The following is a 22585-nucleotide window of genomic DNA, read 5'->3' on the forward strand; positions in this document are numbered from 1 at the left end:
AAAATTGGTAGTATATACGAAGTGATTATTTCTGCCGTTACCGGTAATTCGCTTCCAAGCTTTATTTAGCCGTCAACACGTCACGGCAAAATAACCAATTCCCAACAGGCCAATAATATAGCGATTGACTAATCAGAGCAGTTCACGGCAAAAGAAAAAAAAACGCTTTGCGAGTTGCCGGTTAAGGTAAAAATAACCACTGCCTAGTCTATTGGATCGTAGCAGCTAATTGGGGCAAAAAATAATCGATTAAACTCACCAGTAATAAAATGTCGGCTGCAAACGTAAATGTGCTTGGATTTAGGTTCCCACAGTCGAAAATAGTCCCCGGAACTGTCTTCTTTTACTGTTCCTCGATTAGTTGCAATATAATAAAGGCATTTGTTTCTCCTTTTTTTCTCACTGGGATTTTTGCTCACCGTTCTTGTTGTCATTTTGACGCCACGGAGTGAGATCCTGCATGGAGCCCCAGATCGAGGAAGATTATCAGTGGTCTTGTATGTCTTCCATTTTCTAATAATTGCTCCCACAGTTGATTTCTTTACACCAAGCGTTTTACCCATTGCAGATTCAATCTTTCCAGCCTGGTGCAGGTCTACAATTTTGTCTTCGACAGCTCTTTGGGGTTGGCCATAGTGGAGTTTGGAGTGAACTGACTGAGGTTTCTTTTATACAGATAATGAGTTAAAACAGGTGCCATCAATACAGGTAACGAGTGGAGCCTCGTTAGACCTCGTTAGAAGAAGTTAGACCTCTTTGACAGCCAGAAATCTTGCTTGTTTGTAGGTGACCAAATACTTTTTTTCCACTCTAATTTGGAAATAAATTCTTTAAAAATCAAACAATGTGATTTTCTGTTTTTTTTCCCGACATTCTGTCTCTCATGGTTGAGGTTTACCCATGTTGACAATTACAGGCCTCTCAAATCTTTTCAAGTCGAAGAACTTGCACAATTGGTGGTTGACTAAATACTTACAGTGGGGAGAACAAGTATTTGATACACTGCCGATTTTGCTGGTTTTCCAACTTACAAAGCAGGGGTCTGTAATTTGTATCATAAGTTCTCTTCAACTGTGAAGGACGGAATCTAATTTAAAAAAACAGAAAATCACGTTGTATGATTTTTAAATAATAAATTTGCATTTAATTGCATGAAATAATATTTGATCCGTCACAAAAATCGAACTTAATATTTGGTACAGAAACCTTTGTTTGCTATTACAGATACCAAACGTTTCCTGTCGTCCTTGACAAGGTTTGCACACACTGCAGCAGGGATTTTGGCCCACACCTCCATGCAGATCTTCTCCAGAGCCTTCAGGTTTCGGGGCTGCTGCCGGGCAACACGGACTTTCAGCTCCCTCCATAGATTTTCTATCGGGTTCAGATCGGGTGCCTGGCTAGGCCACTCCAGGACCTTAAGATGCTTCTTACGGAGCCACTCTTTAGTTTCCTTGGCTGTGTGCTTTGGGTCGTTGTCATGCTGACCAGCCACGACCCATCTTCAGGGCTCTCACTGAACGAAGGAGGTTGTCAGCAAAGATCTGGCAATACATAGCCCCATCCTCCCCTCAATATGGTGCAGTCGTCCTGTACCCTTGGCAGAGAAGCAGCCCCAAAAAATGATGTTTCCTCCTCCATGTTTCACGGTTGGGATGGTGTTCTTGGGGTTGTACTCATCCTTCTTTTTCCTCCAAACACGACGAGCCGAGTTTAGACCAAAAAGTTCAATTTTGGTCTCATTCGACCACATGACTTTCTCCCATTGCTCCTCTTGATCATCCAGATGGTCAGTGGCAAACTTCAGACGTGTCTGGACATGCACTGGATTCAGGAGCGGGACCTTGCATGCGCTGTAGGATTTTAATCCATGACGGCGTAATGCGTTTCCGATGGTTTTCTTCGAGACTGTGGTTCCAGCTCTCTTCAGGTCATTGACCAGGTCCTGCCGTGTAGTTCTGGGCTGATCCCTCACCTTCCTCATGATCAGTGATGCCCCACGAGGTGAGATCTTGGATGGAGCCCCAGAACGAGGCAGATTGACCGTCAACTTGAACTTCTTCCATTTTCTAATAATCTCTCCAACAGTTGTTACCTTCTCACCAAGCTGCTTGCTTATTTTTCTGTAGCCCATCCCAGCCTTGTGCAGGTCTATTATTTTATCCCTGATGTCCTTACACAGCTCTTTGGTCTAGGCCATTGTGGAGAGGTTGGAGTTTGTTTGTTTGAGCATGTGAACAGGTGTCTTTCATACAGGTAACAAGTTCAAACAGGTGCAGTTACTACCGGTAATGAGTGGAGAACAGGAGGGGTTCTTAAAAAAGACCTAAGAGCCGAAATATTTACTAGTTGGGAATGTATCAAATACTTATTTCATGCAGTTAAACACAAATTTATTATTTAAAAATTATACAATGTGGTTTTCTGGATTTTTGTATTCGATTCCGTCCCTCACAGTTGAAGAGAACTTATGATACAAATTACAGACCTTTACATGGCTTGCAAGTGGGAAAACCAGCAAAAACGGTAGTGTATCAAATACTTGTTCTCCCCACTGTATTTGCCCCACTGTAAGTGTTGTGACAGAAAAATACGCCATTGAGGACCAATGACATCTAATCTACTTTGACTAGGAGGGTCTGGCAAAATTGGACGTCCACCACCGTCAACGGCAACCGATGAGTGGAAGTCTTATAACAGTATTTTTCAAATCACACAACAGAATCTCAATATTTTCGCTTTGAAAAGCGTCAGCGGGGGTCGAGAATGTTAGCGGGAGCGCTCATAAATCCTGATTTGAGCTACGAGACGGGCGCTTGCTGGCACGCTACGTCTGATTAAGTCTTCCCGTTAGGTGACAGCTGAACTTTAACATTAATATGATAATATTGAAATAAGTGTGTTATTTACTTAACGCTGCCGACGGGATGATGAATGATTGTTGGACAGTTATGGGTGACTGACCGACACCCCCCCTCGGGGTCCTCCTCGCCGGCAATCTCCTTCCTCTCGCCGTAATCAAACGTGACAAAATGGAGACGTATGCAGAAATATCGGTTACAGTCGGCCTGCCCTCTCTTGTTGCCCCCCTACCCCCGAGCCCAAATTGTCTACGGGCACTGAAGCATCTATTTCAATTGGCACTTCCTTCCCGGCCCCTCGATTTTACATTTAGGCGCTGTCATTTACATATTACTCTTAATCAAAATCCACAGGAGGGAGGGGTGCGACAAGAAAGAGGGAGCGGGGAAACAAAACCGTGGCGTCGCGGTTCAGGGGGCTGGCACTTTATGAAATGGAGATGTGATAGAACGCTCGTATGTGTGTGTAGAGGAGTGGCGCAGCAAGGAGTATTGAATTATTTGTGTTTGAATTGTGTGTTTGATGGCAGCAGAAGCAAGATATACAGACGGGCGGCAAAGTTTTACATGGGTTTTATCTATATCGGGCATCATTATATATGTACCGTGAAGTAGTTCGACAAAACAATGTGGTTCCAATAGACTTTTTCGGAATGTTTGGAAACATTTTTTTAAATTTATGACAAAAAAATTTGGAATCAATGAAATGGAACTCGTGGGTTAAGTAGAGAGGATGTGGTAAAAAGATGCAGAGTTGATCGCAGGCGTTGTAGATATTTCTGAAGAGAAACAAACTTCTGTTGTTGAGTGATTTAGAGTAATTTTTAACAAAATTTGCGACAAATATACGTCTGCGCATCCTCTGTTTGAATTGATCATAATTTGTTCATAATTCTATACTGTTTTAATGTAACGATTAGGGGTGTGATAATATAATGTAGGGCTGAACGATATTGGAAATAAATGATATTGCAATTTTTGGAGGGGTTGCGATATATTGCGAAATACCGTATTGGCCCCAATATAAGATGGCCCTGATTATAAGACGACCCCCCTCTTTTTCAAGACTCAAGTTTGAAAAAAGACTTTTTGAACATCAATTAATTTCCATACAGAAAATAATTACAGTACATCTGAAACAAATGATTATAACAACATATTTGAGAGAAAAAGCATGTTATTTTGCCTCATTCAAATCTTAATATCTGAACAATTGAATATGTACACTAAAGTGCAATCACATTTGTAAATGAATGGCTTCTGGTTTTTGAAATGTATAATAAACCAATCTATTGTGATAAAACAACAAAATTGCAATAACTGCATTAACCATCAAAGTGAAGTCTAACTGTAACTGTAGTCTTGAAACAAATCTGAATAAGGAAAAATATCGCAATAAAATAATGCAAACTGGGTAAACTTGAGAGTAGCTGAGATCTGTCATGACAGAACATCGCTTCAATGATATCTGGCGCCATCTAGCGTCATGAATGGGTATATTGTCTAGACCGCAAATATAAGCCGACCCCCACTCCTTCAGTCTTATTTCAATGCAAAAAACACTGTCTTATATTCGGGCCAATCCGGTATATTGAGATATTAAAACTAGATGAATTTTCACCTGACTTGAGTAGCTCTGTTTGGGACTTTGGTTGACTCACTATGACTACATTGTATTCATTAGAGATGTCCCGATCCGATCACATGATCGAAAATCTGGCCGATCACGCCATTTTTCAGAGGATCGTAATTGGGTGAAAAGGATCGGGTTTTTACCGTAATGTTCACACTATAAGGCGCACCTGACTATAAGCCGCCACCCACCAAATTGGTCAAGAAAACGGCATTTGTTTCTAGATAAGCCGCACTGGACTATAAACCTCTGCTGTCCTCACTGTATCGTGGGATATCTACACCAAAAGATATTAACCGTTAACTCTATTTGACAGCGGCATCTTAAGAATGTCAACCTCTGCTGCCACCTGCTGTCAACACTGTTGTCTTCCAACATGCCTCCTAGCATGCATTGCAGCGCTACAGATGTAAATAACAATCAAAATTCATGTTCAGTGCTAATTATTTCCTCAGTTACTGTTCAAGTCGTTTCATTAATTGCTAGTTATGGTATTTGGTAGCACTTTATTTGACAGTGGCACCTTAAGACTATCATAATTATGACATGACACTGCCATGAGCATTAATGAATGTTGATAACAAATGCCATTGAGTGTTATCTCAATTTTGAATGGATGTAAAAGATCCAAGCTGGACATAAATGGAGTTAGTGACATAATTTTCCGGATGACACTTTGACATAAGCATTCAGTAATGCCCATGAGAATATCATGGCATAATTATGACGCCGCTGTCAATTAAAGTGTTACCTATTAACCCAAATAAATAAAATTTTTAAAAAAGTCCCACTGGACTATAAGCAGCAGGATTCAAACTGAAGGAAAAAAGTAGCAGTTCACAGTCCAAAAATTGCGGTAATTAAAAAATATATATCTATGTTTTTCTGCTTCATGCTTGTACAGCCTCTCACCTTCCCTCCAGAAAAGCAGTGTGACCAAACTGTTTCTCTTGGTCACCAGTACAGCTGGCGTCAGGTACTTAATTAAAGTTAATGATGATTGTCAGGTTTGTAGCTTTGATCCGTGGTAGCTCTAAAATCAAAGGCACAAATGTGTTAATCATCCTTAAACTTACATAGTCTGAAGTCTGCTTTGGCAACTTATTCCTTGTGTAAGTGAGAGGCTGTTCTCGCCAGCATGAGCGTCAAATTTAAAAAAAAAAAAAAAAATTTGGGATCAAATCGGGACTTTTAGTAATAGGCACATTCTCAAAATCAGGTGACTTGGACTTGGGTGCAAAAAAATGCGATCCGGACATCCTTAGTATTCATATAATACTGTCTAATCCAGGCTAAGGGGATTTATCTGTAAATGATGGCGATTAGTGTATATAAAAGGGATCCAGGAAGCCATGTCTCTGCAAGAAAACGGCTAAATATACCTATTCACTAAATCATGAATGCATATAAAAAAACTAACTCAAACAAATACTTACCTTATATTGGCCTTAACATGGAGCAGCTGGATTCAGCCATGTTAAATGAGTTATATCATATTCACTGTTGCCTCGAGAGGGCAGTGTATCCACCCAAATCAATAAAACTAAATGCAAACAATTTCAAAACAAACCCTTACAATGCCACTCTGATTAAACGAATACTCAAAGCGGCAAAATTTGATTCGAGGGCTTTTTTCTCTCGAATTACTCAAGTTAACCGATTAATCGTTGCAGCACTAAAATGCATTTTGTTCACTTCCAAAACACCAGGATTTATGCAATACATTTCGCCTAAATTGCTTGGATTTTAATATTTTGGTCAGATACTCTATCTCAAAAACTATAGACAACTGACACTTTTGACCTCATTTTTCTTTCTCATTACTTTTATCCATTCTGCCTTTTTGTTGGAGACCAGTGTTATCCGAATGCAAAGTATTAGCACGTTGCTAACGTTTCGTACCTGCCTCTTACCTTCTCAGCATGCCCGTGAGGATGCGAGAGCTCTTCCCAAGGTTGGCGTCCGTTTCTCGCAGCTGAAAGGACACGAGCGGGACAAACGACGGGTTAGTAACGATTGGATGTCAATCGCCGCCACTAGCAGTGAATGAGTTCAACAAGTTCAAGAGGTTTGCTTCTTTTACCTTGAGTTGAGACAACTTATTTGTATCACAAAAGCAACAAAAAGCTCCTGCTGAGCATACTGTAACACTTGACTTTTTTTTGTCTGTGTGCGTACAGTGGAAGGGTTCAAAACCAGTTCATGCATCAAACATTTCCAGTCTAGCAAAATGGTTGTTAACGACCTCTTAACCGTCTCGTGGCTTCTTTTTTTATCGCTTATACGTTCCGATCTTTTAAGTCGTGTGTTTGTGTGAATGCGGTGGGGGGGCGTTGAGTAAAGAAGACTCTCGGGAAGAAAGTGGAGAGAGGAAAAAGCAAAAGAAAGAAAAAGTAGCCTCGGTAGACACGGTGGAGCGTTTTTGAAAGGAAATGTTTGATTTCCTTTGAAAAGGTCTGAGCGAGGCCCACTGCCTTGTTGTGATCCTTAAGCATTCTCTGTTGAGGGGGCCGCCAGGGGTGGGGCGGCCTTTCCTGTTTTTTGGTCTTCTCATGCCTACCTATCATGTCTGTCCATCTGAGTGTTTGGCATGTGAAGGATTTTGCCTGTTATAAGTCTCTGGGCTTAACATTTTAGCCATAAATATGCATTGGAAGTGTAAACTACACTGAGAAAAGTTGGCTTAGGAATACTATGTACAGTAAGTGTATACTTATTTTTCAAAGCAAAAAAAATCTTATTAGGATTATTTTCAAAGATAACACTGGGGGGAAACAATTTTTGTTGTTAGGTCTGACAGCTGTAGGGCAAATAAGTATTTAGTCAACCACTAATTGTGCAAGTTCTCCTACTTGAAAAGATTAGAGAGGCCTGTAATTGTCAACATGGGTAAACCTCAACCATGAGAGACAATGTGGAAAAAAAAACAGAAAATCACATTGTTTGATTTTTAAAGAATTTATTTCCGATTTTCCGACATTTATGAACACTGATATTGACTATAAAGACGCTAGCTTTGTTAAGAATACTGGAAATAGGCTAGCGAACTTGGGCCCTCTGCTAACATAAGTGACTAGCACATGAGCTAAGCTAATCCATCTGTGCAACACTACTTATTATATAAAAATATTTCAATATTGACATACATTAAAATATGAAAGAAAGAGGCATGACTGAGGCAATCTTTATTTAACACTAGTACGTTTTTATAAAGGGTGTGGTTACAGTAATTTTTAATCGTGTGCAAGTAGTAAGAACGCAGTGAGTAGGTGAGCTGTAGAGGAGGAAAAAAAAACTTGGCGTACTACAAAGAAAAGCTGAATTGGCAATCAGTACGCCAATTTGAATTTCAATCAGCATAAAATAACTTTATTTTTTCAAATTGGTTGCAAGTGTTATCAGTATGCTTTCATCGAGGATAGAAATCTGAGAATATTTACTGTAAGGAGGCTAAAATAAGAGGATTTGGACCATTTTGTCTCAAAAAAATAATGAACTGATTATCAAGATACAGTGGTACCTCTACATAGTACATAGATGAATTCGTTCCAGGTCCTTGTTTGTGAATCAAAATAAACCGGAATTTTCCCATAAGAATTATGGTATGGATTCATTTGTTCTCAGCCCAAAAACCTACGCTAAATCCTTAATAAATACTGCTGGTACAATTACACTTAGTGTATATCTGTTTTATTGTTTTATTTGCTGTTTTGACTTTAATCGTGATGCGTTCTTTTTGGATTTTATTCTTTATGTCATTGTATAATACTTTCCCGCCACCATCTTTGCAATTTTTTTGCAGTCAGTTTGCATTGTTTTACATTGGCACGGATATGCTGTTAACCATAACCCGAAATTCAGAAGTTTTGACATCAGGCTTAATCTTAGAGTTAGCGGGGTTTAATTGGTCGGTGGAGTTGATTTCAACAAATTCCAAGATATTTGTTAGTTTCAGGGCTCCGGAGTGGCTAAGCTAGCGCGAAATTCTGATATTCCCCTTTAAATTCAATCATCAGAAAGTCAATTACATGTGATGACATTTTTTCTTTTGTCATTCTTATGTTGAGGCGGCAAAGGGCGAAAAATGGGTAAAAAGTAACTGATAGATTACTTTTACAGTAACTTAGTTACTTTGATGATGAATTAATCAGTTAAGTAACTAGATTACTTTTTTGAGGTGTAATCAGTAATCAAATTACTTTTCAAGAAATCTGTGACAACACTGATCATGAACTACATCGTTGTTGTAAAGCACTTTGAGGACCTTCTGGGTTTTTGTAAAGGGCTATTGAAATCAATTTGATTTGATTTGATAGCAAAACAAATAAATTATCAATACAAATCCTAATAATAATGTGGCGAATCGGGTTCTAATGTGGCGTTTGTCTTTTGCATGCTGTTCCTGCGGAAAAGCATTTACTTTCTCTTTTCATGTTGTTTTTGGTGTCGGCTACGGTGGACAGTAGTCGTGTTGTGTTGCTCAAGTTCTGAAATAAATGATTAAAACCTGGCGAAGCTGGTGACTTCCTTGCCGATGTTATAACAACTATAATTATCATCTTAACTTATGGCGAAGCGAATTCGGAGGAACGTCGAGATTGTAACATATTCCGTCCGTATTGTCGAGCCAGTTAACACACCACGCTCATATTTTTCTATCATTTCCATCCTAATTTCAATGGTAAGCGTCACGTTTTTTCCTTCACCTGCACTAACCTTCTTGCGACACATGTTGATCTGTGTGCTTCCATGAATGAACATGAGTATTTTTCCTTCATTCTGGAGGGTTCCAGCGATAGGCTGGAGCTGCTACATGCGTGGCGCTTTCATAGTTTTGCCTCTGCAACGGCGGGTAGTCGGCGACTTTTGTTTACATCATATTTAAGTTGCACATTTATGCCTTGAGGTGACTTGTTGGTAATCAGTAAAATAACTAGATTACTTTTTTGAGGTGTAATCAGTAAGTAAATTATTTTTTTCATGTAATCTGTGACAACACTGTGAGTTGACGATGGGTGTCTTTAGGGCAGGGCTCTCCGACCTATTCCACATCGAGCCACAGTGGGTGCAGGATTTCTTTCCAATAAAACAGCTTGAAACCTTTGCACCAATCTGGTGTTTTACAAGGGTAATCAGTCATCAAGTGCTGCTTGTTTTAACAGAAACCTTATTGGTTAAAGGGTTTGCGCTCAATCGGTAGGAACAAAAACTAGGACCCACAGCGACCCTTGAGAACTGATTTGGACACCGACTGCTTTTGAGGCAAGAATTTTCCCTTTTGGAATTTTCAATGGCCCATTACAACATTGAACCACTTCAAAAGGGCAAGAAATAAACTTCAAATGATTACATAATACTTTATAGCAGGATGAGGAGGGCGCATAATGTTGTAAGCAGATTTTCTTTGATGCACAGTGGTTATAAAAAGTCTACATTCCACTTTGAGATGTTTTTGAGTGACATAAAAGAAATCTTTTTACAACTTTATCCCAATTAATGTGTTGTATAACCTGTCCAACCCTCATTTTGTACTCATTTGATTTTGCGAAAGGATGATTGCGACTCATGTGATGCTACGAACGCCCGTGTTTAAACAAATCAAACAAACTTATTCAAATGGACAGGAAATACAGATGACTAAAAGGTAACGCGCAAACATAAAACTGCAGACGCGCCCGAGGCGACGCTGTGTCACGACGGTGCGCACACAAGTCGTGTTTGCCTGCGTTTTCAGCCCGGCCAACACTTTGCTGGCAACACTCACCCTCTCTCTGGCCCTCTGGATCTTCTCGCGGTCGGTGTGAAGGTTGGAGAGAATCTCTTGGCCCACTTGTTCTGCCAAACAACAAAGCAGATGCGTCAGCGCGAGGGGCTCGGGAACACGCGACCTCATTTCAGGGTTGCTCCTCCAAGGTGAAATTCGAGCAGTTGTCAAGCACTTTTGTGATGTGTTGGCAACCTGTTCTTGCACCTTGCGGCTCAGATACCTGATTATAGCAACGGATCCTTTCATGGTGAATTCTTGAAATGCTCGTTGTTGTTAAAATAGTACAGTGCTGGAACACAATCGAGGAATTTTTACAAGGGATCGAGAAATGTTCTTGACTCTTTGGCTGACACTCACGGCGATAGACGTGCAATCCATTTAAACTGGGAGGGCTGGCAGCCATCACTGCCAGTTCAAATGGATTGCGTGTTTATCATTGTCAGTGGCAGGCGATTAGTTAAAATTAGGGTTGTTCCGATCATGTTTTTTTGCTCCCGATCCAAACACGATCGTTTTAGTTTGAGTATCTGCCGATCCTGATATTTCCCGATCCGATTGCTTTTTTTTGCTCCCGATTCAATTCCAATCATTCCCGATAATTTTTCCCGATCATATTCATTTTGGCAATGCATTAGGAAAAAAATGAATAAAACTCGGTTGAATATATACATTCAACATACAGTACATAAGTACTGTATTTGTTTATTATGACAATAAATCCTCAAGATGGCATTTACATTATTAACATTCTTTCTGTGAGAGGGATCCACGGATAGAAAGACTTGTAATTCTTAAAGGATAAATGTGACTTTGTATATCGTGACTAAATATTGCCATCTAGTGTATTTGTTGAGCTTTCAGTTTATGATACTGTAGCCATTTAACGGTTCTGCCCAAATGCATGATGGGAAGTGCAACCATGACTGTGCGTAGTGGCACCAATTCATCTTCTCTGCATTGGGAAATAGCATAAGGTGTTAAGAAAAAGATCAACTTCGACCTTTCTTCCCCACATTGCTTCCCACGATATTTCTAATTGTGGAGAAGGGGATTTTAAGGCTTTAGCCAAGTATAAAAAGGCTCCAAAGACTGCCAAAATTCACTCTACTCATTTTACGTTATCTTTTAGCTCTATATGTAAGTAAAACGGCGCCATTATAGATTGATTGCGACAATTCATGAGTGGGTCGTGCAGTGCATGCGTTAATGGCGTTAAATAATTTTACGTGATTAATTAAAAAAAAATTAATTACCGCCGTTAACGCGATAAATTTGATAGCCCTACTTTAAGCCAAAACTAAAGACTCTGGATGAGTGTAAGACATTTTGTCTGTAACGTTAAATACAAATAGAAAACGATTTAATTAAAAAATATATATTAAAAAAAGGCATGTCCGATATTTTTTTGCCGATTCCGATACTTTGAAAATGACGTGATCGGGACATCTTTAGTTAAAATGCTTTAAAATAACAGGGAAAAGTATTGAAATTGTCTCCGTTCAAGCAGATTAATCTTCTAATAAAACAGGAAAACTGCACATATGGATTAATTTGTTGCGATCTATATTGACCAAGATTTATTCAGTTGCCTTTGAATGGTGCAAAGACTTGTGGGTAACCTTTCAAGCGGCTACCATGACTTTACGTAGATGGTGAATTCATGACTGAGTATTCTGTTAACAAACACACAAAACAGTGAGCCTGGCTTGATCTACCTACTACAAGAATGAATTTTAACCAAATAATCATTAATTTATATCAAACTGAGCTGTATCAGAGGTTGCTGACCTCTGACCTACGCTATTTAAAGATAAAATTTTACTAAAACATCATTAACTCATTCACTGCTATTGACAGTTTGAACTCTCCTAGTTCAAATGAATTGAACCTCTAGCACTGTCAGTGGCAGCCAATGAATTAATATTATCTTATTAAAATTTTGAAAGGAAATTATGCCCAAGATCCGATTAAAGGACTCTGAAGCAAGCCGCATCGTAACCAGTGATAAGAATCTACAGTGGTATGAAAAAGTATCTGAACCTTTTGGAATTTCTCACATTTCTGCATAACACCACCAACTTGGACATCAACTGATACAATGAACCCACTCAAATTGACAATATGTGAAATTCCATGGCAATCAATGACTTTTGAATGATATGTGAGTTAAAAAAAAAAAAGAAGAAAATAACAACAACAACAAAAACCTGATGATAACTGGACTGTAACACAAATATACTTGTCTGTGCGTCCCGGGCTGTTGGGGGACGGGAATCATAAGCATTTGCTTTTCCCGTCTTTCCTTTGTCTGTCATCGTCTTTTTTTTTTTTCGGGCAAATTCCACACTCTGAAACTGTCAATAATTATGATGATGATGACAATGACATTCTAATGACATAATTCATTCATAAAATCCCCATCAAATGTGAGCTGATATTTGTCAAAATCACACAGATGAAAAAACAGTGCCTGCCTTAACTAAAACCACCCAAACATTTATAGGTTTTCATATTTTAATGAGGATAGTATGCAAACAATGACAGAAGGGGGAAAAATAAGTAGGTCAACCATCACAATTAATATTTTGTGCCCCCCACCTTTGGCAGCAATAACTTCAACCAAACGCTTCCTGTGGCTGCACAACACTCTGGCACATCGATTAGGACTAATACACTGCCAATGGGTTTTCATCATTTCTGCCATGGGTCATCAAATACTTGTTCTCCCCACTGTATGCCCATTCTTCTCTACAGAACTGCTGTAGTTCAGTCAGATTCCTGGGATGTCTGGCATGAACCGCTGTCTTTAGGTCATGCCACAGCATCTCAATGGGGTTCACATCTGGACTTTGACTTGGCCACTCCAGAACGTGTATTATGTCCTTCTGAACCCATTCTGAAGTTGATTTACTTCTGTGTTTTGGATCATTGTCTTGTTGCAGCATCCATCCTCTTTTTAGCTTCAACTGTCTGACAGACGGCCATAGGTTTTCCTGCGAAACATCCTAAACTTTTGAATTCATTCTTCCATTAAAAATTGCAAGTTGTCCAGGCCCTGAGGCAGCAAAACAGCCCCAAATCATGATGCTCCCTCTACCATGCTTCACGGTGGGGATGAGGTGTTGATGTTGGTGAGCTGTTCCATTTTTCCTCCACACATGATGTTGTGTGTTACTCCCAAACAATTCAACTTTGGTTTCATCAGTCCACAAAATATTTTGCCCAAACTTCTGTGGAGTGTCCAAGTGCCTTTTTGCGAACATTTAACAAGCAACAATGTTTTTTTAGACAGCAGTGGCTTCCTCCGTGGAGTCCTCCCATGAACACCATTCTTGGCCATAGTTTTACATATAGTTGATGTTTGCTCAGAGATAATGGACTGTGCCAGTGATTTCTGTAAGTCTTTAGCAGACATTCTAGGGTTCTTTTTTACCTCTCTGAGTATTCTGCACTGAACTTTTGGCATCATCTTTGGCGGACGGCCACTCCTTGGGAGAGAAGCACCAGTGCCAAATTCTCTTCATTTGTAGACAACTTCTCTGACTGTCGATTGATGAACCTCCAGACTTTTAGAGATGGTTTTGTATCCTTTCCCGGCTGTATACAAATCAACAATCCTTGATGGAAGTTCTTCAGAAAGCTCTTTTGACCGAGCCATGATGCACATCAGACAATGTTTCTCATCAAGACATACCAAGTGTGTGTTTTATAGTGGGCAGGGTAGCTTTAAACCACTCATCAGTGATTGGACACACACCTGACTTTGTTTGGTAAAAATTGGTTTCCATTGCTCTTTAAGTCTCCTTAGGCAGAGGGTTCACTTCCCGCATTGGCCCGAATATACAGTAAGACGGTGTTTTTTGCATTGAAATTAGACTGAAAAAGTAGGAGTCGTCTTATATTCGGGGCCTAGACATTATCCCCATTCATGACGCTAGTTGGCGCCAGATATCATTGAAGCGTTGTTCTGTCATGACAGATCTCAGCTACTCTCAAGTTTAACCAGTTTGCATCATTTTATTGCAATGTTTTTCCTTATTCAGATTTGTTTCAAGACTGCAGTTACAGTTACACCTCACTTTGATGGTTAATGCAGTTATTGCAATTTTGTTGTTTTATCACAACAAATTGGTTTATTTACATTTGAAAAACCAGAAGCCATTCATTTACGAATGTGATTGCACTTTAGTTTACATATTTAAATGTTCAGACATTAAGATTTGAATGAGGCAAAAAAACATGCTTTTTTTCCTCAAATAATATTGATATAATCATTTGTTTCTGATGTACTGTATTTTCTGTATAAAAATTAATTTGGTGTTCAAAAAGTCTTTTTTCAAACTTAAGTCTTGAAAAAGAGGGGGTCATCTTATAATCAGGGCCGTCTTATATTCGGGCCAATACAGTACTTATTTTTCCCCCTTCTGTCATTGTTTTGCATACTATCCTCATCAAAATATGAAAACCTATAAATGTTTGGGTGTTTTTTGTTAAAGCAGACACTGTTTTTTTCATCTGTGTGATTTTGACATAGATCAGATCACATTTGATGGTGATTTTATGCAGAAATGTGAGAAATTCCAAAAGGTTCAGATACTTTTTCATACCACTGTTATTGTGAACAAACGCTGAATGCGTTGTAGCGCATATTTAGTTAATGACATGTAGACACAACATCGATCGGGTCCGATCACGTCATTTTCAAAGTATCGGAATTGGCAAAAAAATATCGGACATGCCTTTTTTTTAATATATATATATTTTTTAATTGAATCGTTTTCTAAATGTATTTAACGTTACAGACATAATGTGTTACACTCATCCAGAGTAGTTTTGGCTTAAAGTAGGGCTATCAAATTTATTGCGTTAACCGCAGTAATAAATTTTTTTTAATTAATCACGTTAAATAATTAATGCATGTGCTGCACGACCCACTCACGCATTGTCGCGTACATCTATAAAGATATCGTTTTACCTATAGATACCGCCAAAAGCAGTGCATAATGAGTAGAGAGAATTTCGACAGCCTTTGGAGCCATTTTTTATGTGGCTAAAGCCTTACAATACCTCTCTCGGCAATTAAAAATAACGTGGGAGGCAATGTGGGGAAGAAAGGTAGTAGTTGATCATTTTCTTAACACCCTATGTTCTTTCCCAACGCAGAGAAGATATATCAATTGGTGCCCCTACACACAGTCATGGTTGCACTTCCCATCATGCATTTGGGCCAAAGTTAAATGGCTGCAGTATCATTTACTGAAAGCTCGACAAATACACTAGATGGCAATATTTAGTCACAATATACAAAGTCACATTTATCCTTTAAGAATTACAAGTTTTTCTATCCGTGGATCCCTCTCACAGAAATAATGTTAATAATGTAAATGCCATCTTGAGGATTTATTGTCATGATAAAAAAAAAAAATGCAGTACTTATGTACTGTATGTTGAATGTATATATTTGTCCGAGTTTTATTCATTTTTTTCTTAATGCATTGCCAAAATGTACTGTATATGATCGGGAAAAATTATCGGGAATGATTGGAATTGAATCGGGAGCAAAAAAAAAAAGCAATCGGATCGGGAAATAACGGGATCGGCAGATACTCAAACTAAAATGATCGGGATCGGATCGGGAGCAAAAAAACGTGATCGGAACAACCCTAACAACAACTTTTTTTGTTTGTTGACATTTCGGGGAAAGTTAAGCTTCTCTTGCAATCTGAGAGCAATTGCCTCTGGTACACACACTGTAGCTTTCTTTTTTAAAAAAAGTTTTTTATTTAACCCAGATTTTTCAAAATGCATCGCGTCAGTCGTGGGAGCAAACGCATTAACGCGCAATTACAAAAAACATCGCCGACAAGACACCTGACAAGCTCGTCACTGGTCACTGTCAATCTGCTGTCCCTTGGGTTGGCTCCACCAAAAAAAGAAGCCCACCCTCGCTCCCCTCCTACTCGAAAAATGAAATAAAAACACTCTTTCCATCAATGTAGCTACAGCATTAGCGTTTAAAAATGATGGAGGCGAGAAGATGAATCGGGAGGGGAGTGAAGAATCCTTGCGCGGATCAAAGACGAGCTTTCAAGCGCACCAAACAAATGCGGGATAAACAACACAGTTGCTGACTGTATTACACTACACAGGTGCCGCACACCAAAGGGCCCACGTGCTGAGCGCCTGTTCGGGAGGGGCGGGAAAAGAAAAAAAAATGGGGTTACATCTGGCAGAGAAACAAGAGAGTGCGATGGGGAAAAAGAATTGGGGGGAAGTAGATGGCATTGTTGAGCGGGCGAGGGGGTGAAAATGAGAAGACGGCGTCAAACGAATGACACTCCATTCATCCCCCGAACCTTTTAGCTTCCCGACACTGTAAGTGTCTCAAATGTGACGCTTCCTGCCTTCATTAATTTCTAATCCGGATCCGACAGATTGAAGGATACCCAGATTAAACAGCGCAGTCAGACAGTCACATGTGACAAATAGGGCAGATTAAAAAGACTGAGCGCAGGTATTAATAACCATAACAGCCCCCTCCTCTTTTTTCTCTTCTGCGTCCCGTCGCTATGTGAGTAGAACAAGAGCAAGGCGGTAGTAGCGGAAATCTTCTGTTAAAGAGACAAATAAGCACATCTTTCCCTGTCTGTCAGGGCTGTGTTTTCTCTCCTAAATAAATGAGTGTGACAAGGACTGCAAGTGAGTAAGAAGTTTTTCGAATTTCTTTTTTTTTTTTATGCCCTACAAGTAGATTATTGGAAAAGTTTACAAGGAAAAGGAGGCCTCAAATCAGGCCAGAGGCAATAGACACTGGGTTAAGGTATGTTGCTATGAATGGAGGCATAATTCTAGGGTGCTAGGGGTGCAACCGCACGGGCCCACTTTACAGGCGTTAAGTGGGCGTGGTTGGGCGAGGGGAGGGTCAAACAGAAAGATGACGCGTGATGCTGTAATATAGTTTTAAAGTGCCTGTGACACCAGGCTTGAACATGCTCGAAAACTCACCAAAATTTGCACATACAGTGGGGCAAATAAGTATTTAGTCAACCACCAATTGTGCAAGTTCTCCTACTTGAAAATATTAGAGAGGCCTGTAATTGTCAACATGGGTAAACCTCAACCATGAGAGACAGAATGTGGAAGGAAAAAAACAAAATCACATTGTTTGATTTTTAAAGAATTTATTTGCAAATTAGAGTGGAAAATAAGTATTTGGCCACCTACAAACAAGCAAGATTTCTGGCTGTCAAAGAGCTCTAACTTCTTCTATCGAGGTCTAACGAGGCTCCACTCGTTACCTGTATTAATGGCACCTGTTTTAACTCATTATCGGTATAAAAGACACCTGTCCACAGTCAGTCACACTCCAAACTCCACTATGGCCAAGACCAAAGAGCTGTCGAAGGACAACAGAGACAAAATTGTACACCTGCACCAGGCTGGGAAGACTGAATCTGCAATAGGTAAAACGCTTGGTGTAAAGAAATCAACTGTGGGAGCAATTATTAGAAAATGGAAGACATACAAGACCACTGATAATCTCCCTCGATCTGGGGCTCCATGCAAGATCTCACCCTGTGGCGTCAAAATGATATCAAGAATGGTGAGCAAAAATCCCAGAACCACACGGGGGGACCTAGTGAATGACCTACAGAGAGCTGGGCCCACAGTAACAAGGGCTACTATCAGTAACACAATGCGCAGCCAGGGACTCAAATCCTGCACTGCCAGACGTGTCCCCCTGCTGAAGACAGTACACGTCCAGGCCCGTCTGCGGTTCGCTAGAGAGCATTTGGACGATCCAAAAAAGGACTGGGAGAATGTGTTATGGTCAGATGAAACCAAAATACAGGTTCTCGTGTTTTGAGGAGAAAGACTACTGAATAGCATCCGAAGAACACCATACCCACTGTGAAGCATGGGGGTGGAAACATCATGCTTTGGAGCTGTTTTTCTGCAAAGGGACCAGGACGACTGATCTGTGTAAAGGAAAGAATGAATGGAGCCATGTATCGTGAGAAGCAAGGGCATTGAAGATGAGACGTGGCTGGGTCTTTCAGCATGACAATGATCCCAAACACACAGCCAGGGCAACAAAGGAGTGGCTTCGTAAGAAGCATTTCAAGGTCTTGGAATGGCCTAGCCAGTCTCCAGATCTCAACCCCTTAGAAAATATGTGGAGGGAGTTGAAAGTCCGTGTTGCCCAACGACAGCCCCAAAACATCACTGCTCTGGAGGAGATCTGCATGGAGGAATGGGCCAAAATACCAGCAACAGTGTGTGAAAAGCTTGTGAAGAGTTACAGAAAATGTTTGGCCTCCGTTATTGCCAACAAAGGGTACATAACAAAGTATTGAGATGAACTTTTGGTATTGACCAAATACTTATTTTCCACCATGATTTGCAAATAAATTCTTTTAAAATCAAACAATGTAATTTTCTTTTTTTTTCCCCCCACATTCTGTCTGTCATGGTTTACCCATGTTGACAATGACAGGCCTCTCTAATATTTGCAAGTAGGAGAACTTGCACAATTAGTGGTGGGTTAGAGGAGGATTCATAATGACAACAAACACGAGGCTGATGACTAGAGCATACTGTAAAAGGACATCATTGTTTTTTTTCTCTCTACTCCAATACTTTTACAGGATATTCTTTGTATCTAAGCATTTCCCCCAATTGCTGAACAAATTGTATGGTCATGACACATAACAGTCTTGTTCTAAATGGAATGCAATATGAAATATTAAAAATGCATTTATTTAGCACGACAGGGCTAAGTTACTGCATAGTGGTCAGAACTGCCGACTTCTTGAATCTCCCGAACGGTATTTCATGCCACCGGTTAGTCCGGCTCTTGTCATTCCTCTAGCGAGGACTAGGAGACGGACAAAAGAGCTAAACAAAAGAGGAGGGTGAGAGCTATTCTACATGCTAACACGAACAGAATGGCTCTTCCAAGTCTGTTCCTCGCCTTTTGAAAACGAAAAATCACACAAAACTACCCCGACTTATGTCACACATGGCGGCGGGGGTGATAGCCTTTACCGATCGGCCAACCCCCGGCGGAAAGGAAAAATGCTAAGTGCTTACATTTTTAGCTAATTATTGTTTTTGATTTGAATTCGAGATTTGATTGAGCAAATGATACACAGATTTCAAGTCATAACTATGTTTAATATCAAAATACTACTGTGGTTCCATCCTGTGAGTGATTGGATGAACTTCAGTTAGTCAAAGCACAGATTGCTGTCATCTTTTGTTTGGGTGTCAATTTTGATATTTCTTAAAACAACTTAAAAAAAAAAAAAAAAAGAACAAGCTAACATGAAAAAAAGCGAATGATTGCTGTCAGGCCTCCCTGTTCAAATGGATTGGACATCTATGGTCGTCAACCGCAGTGATAATATCGCATTATGCCGGGCCAATTCCTTTAGGCGTTCATGGATTTATGGGCTGGGGTTGTGTGCTCTTTCAGATACAGTTTCCCCCTCGCGAGCCTAAATTTAAGCCTTCATTTTCCATGCTAATTCTTTCCTGCAGTTCTTGCTCCGAGCGACCAGTTAAACTCGAGCCGTGGAGCATAATGTAATGTAATAATGGGCTTGTTAAATAGACCTTGGGGTATGGCGATCTTTAGCGAGTGAGTCAGAGCAAGGCCTCCGCGCCGGGGTTATTTAAATTGTTAATAGCTGTTTAAACTGCCAGGGAATATTTGACTCGCTAACGAGCAACAAGTGGAGGGCAACAGCAGTAGAATTTCTCTTGTTTTTCACACATCCTTTTTTTCTACTACCTGGACTGGATGATGAATTAGCTGCTATTTAGTAAATATTTTTAATCTTTCCAGCAGCTAATGAAGTCTGAAATCCACAACATTAAATTAAGGTTGGAGAAAATGAGTAAGGCTTTAAATGACGTATGTTAAATCTATTAACCAGTCATGTCAGCCATTTTGAAGTTTTTTTTTGTTTTTTTTTTAACAAGCTGTTATTAAACTGTGATAGTCAGCAAAGGAATTTACTGAGCTATTAAAAAATTCTTCTTTAAAGAAGGCCATTATCTAATTTCCCCTCTCGGCAAACTCAGGTCACGACTGTATTGAGAGTTTGTATAAGACATTCATTTGAAAAGAAAAAAAAACATCCATGACAAATGTAGGAGCCATTTTTTCTTTTCCAAGGGCAACCAATACCATTTTAGTCATGAATACCTTTTGAATTTGACAATCATAATGTAATATTTTAGTTTGCAGTTCCTTTTTTAATACATGAATACTTGTCAAAAATCTAAATAGTGTCTTCAGGAAAGAAAAATACATTAAAATAACTTCAGAACAGAATTCAGAGCTTATTCAGTTGCATTAACATTAACCCATTCACATGAAATGATGCCTTAAGGGGTGTCAAACTCATTTTTGTTGCAGGAATACATTGTAGTCATGCTTTTTTTTTTGTTTGAGGCGGGCCTTTATGTGAGCAAACCCAAATAATTGGTGCTCATTGGTGCCGAAACGATTAATCGATTAACCCGAGCAATTCGATTAGAAAAAATATTTGAATTAAAATTTTGCTGCTTTGAGTATTCGTTTAACTAAGTGGAGTTCTAACGGTTTGTTTTGAAAGTGTTTGCATTTAGTTTTACTGATTTGGGTGGATACACTGCCCTCTAGTGGCAACAGTGAATATGATATACTGTAATTCATTTCACATGACTGAATCCAGCTGTTTCCTGTTAAGACCAATGTAAGCTAAGTTTTTTTTTTTGAGCTAATGTTTTTTCAGTGCATTCATAATTTAGTTTATAGGTGAATCAGGTGTGCCTAAACTTTTGGCCTGTAGTCCTGTACCGTATATATATATATTTAAAAAAAAAAAAAAAAAACTTTTTTAAGTCTATTAATGTTATTTAAATACAATCATATTTTTATTTGTTTAAAAAATGTTCATTAATTGAAAAATAAATTAAGAAATAGAGTAAACATATTTTTTTAATATAAAATAACAAAAAATGTGGGGGTGGGGCAGTAAATATTGTAGTGCTGCTACGATTAATCGATGAACTTGAGTAATTCGATTAGATAAAAAGATTTGAATCAAATTTTGCTGCTTTGAGTATTTGTTAAATTAAGGTGCCGTTGTAATGGTTTGTTTTGAAAGTGTTTGCATTCAGTTTTATTGATTTGGGTGGATACTTTGCCCTCTAGTGGTGACAGTGAATATGATATAACTCATTTCAAATGGCTGAATCCAGCTACTCACTGTTAAGACCAACATAAGCATACATTTTTGCTTGAGGTAATGTTTTTTAAATGCATTCATTATTTAGTTTATTGGTAAATTTAGCCGTTTTCTGTAGGAATTTGTGTTTGAACCATTTGTTAAGAGCACTGTTAATTTTTTTTTTTTTTTTTTTTTTTTTAAGTTAGCATTTTATGGCAATTTAGCTAGCGGGATGTTGCTATGTCAGTTAGCCAAATGTTATTTTGTTGTTCTTAGATCCCCATTTATTTATTTACATATTTTCTATCCCGTTTGAGGCTCAGCTCAGGTATTTTAAATTTCTATGTTCATTATCCGATTTTTCCATTTTTCGAACTAATTCCTCAATTAATTGACTACTAAAATAATCGATAGCTGCAGCCCTAAAATAGTCTTTATTTATTTTATAAATGTTTAGTTTTTAAAATTTAAATAAAAGATAAAAACAGTAAACACCGTCATTAAATTTTTAAACCATTCATTCATAATAGGAAACCAATAAATATTCACTCTTTTCTGTAGTCCTTAATCTTTCATTGAGGACTATGAAAATTTTATTTAAATTTCATTTTCGCAAAAATTTTAAACAATGAGGTCGATACACCTGTTGGACTTTCACAAGCCACACAAAAAGACGTGCAGGGGCCTGATCTGGCCCCTGGGCCGCATGTTTGATACCTGTGCCTTAACTCGTTCCCTGACATTTAAAGTGATAGATGTCTAATCTATTTTGGTCATTTTCGTTCATAAGGATAAACCTCAGTTTAAAGTCCATTTAAACCGTCATACACGTAAACTCTCCCATGAAAAGCTAACGTATGCAATGCTAACAGCTCTCGTTTCAAGTTAATTTCTGTTTTTGATTTGAAACTGAAAAGTGAACAAATGATACAAAAGGACAAAAACTGAGTTCTTCTGTGTGTACGTAACTGAACGTAGATTCCCGAAAAATCTAACAATGCGGCAGAAACCAGTACCAGTACTCACAATTTAGACATACGGTTTTTGGCCAAAATTCTCATTAAAAAAAAACAGTTGCAGCAACTTTGCAAACACATCTAAT

The 22585-nt window shown here is 38.9% G+C and overlaps 1 protein-coding gene across 4 annotated transcripts in view; it reads right to left on the reverse strand.

Annotated features, from left to right (window-relative positions):
* The window catches only part of vti1a (vesicle transport through interaction with t-SNAREs 1A), a 298788-nt gene that overhangs the window by 73607 nt on the left and 202596 nt on the right, over nt 1-22585 (reverse strand). For 2 of the 4 annotated variants that reach the window (XM_057827005.1, XM_057827004.1), the window contains 2 exons: nt 10259-10329; nt 6408-6469 (listed from right to left, as the gene is read on the reverse strand). In XM_057827005.1, coding sequence (XP_057682988.1) covers nt 6408-6469; nt 10259-10329 — 133 coding nt within the window. Of the gene's footprint in view, nt 1-6396; nt 6470-10258; nt 10330-22585 lie in introns of all 4 variants that reach the window. The other 2 variants (XM_057827007.1, XM_057827006.1) reach the window with 1 other exon arrangement.

Source organism: Corythoichthys intestinalis, chromosome 21 (assembly GCF_030265065.1).
Source record: "Corythoichthys intestinalis isolate RoL2023-P3 chromosome 21, ASM3026506v1, whole genome shotgun sequence".
NCBI classification, from domain to species: domain Eukaryota; kingdom Metazoa; phylum Chordata; class Actinopteri; order Syngnathiformes; family Syngnathidae; genus Corythoichthys; species Corythoichthys intestinalis.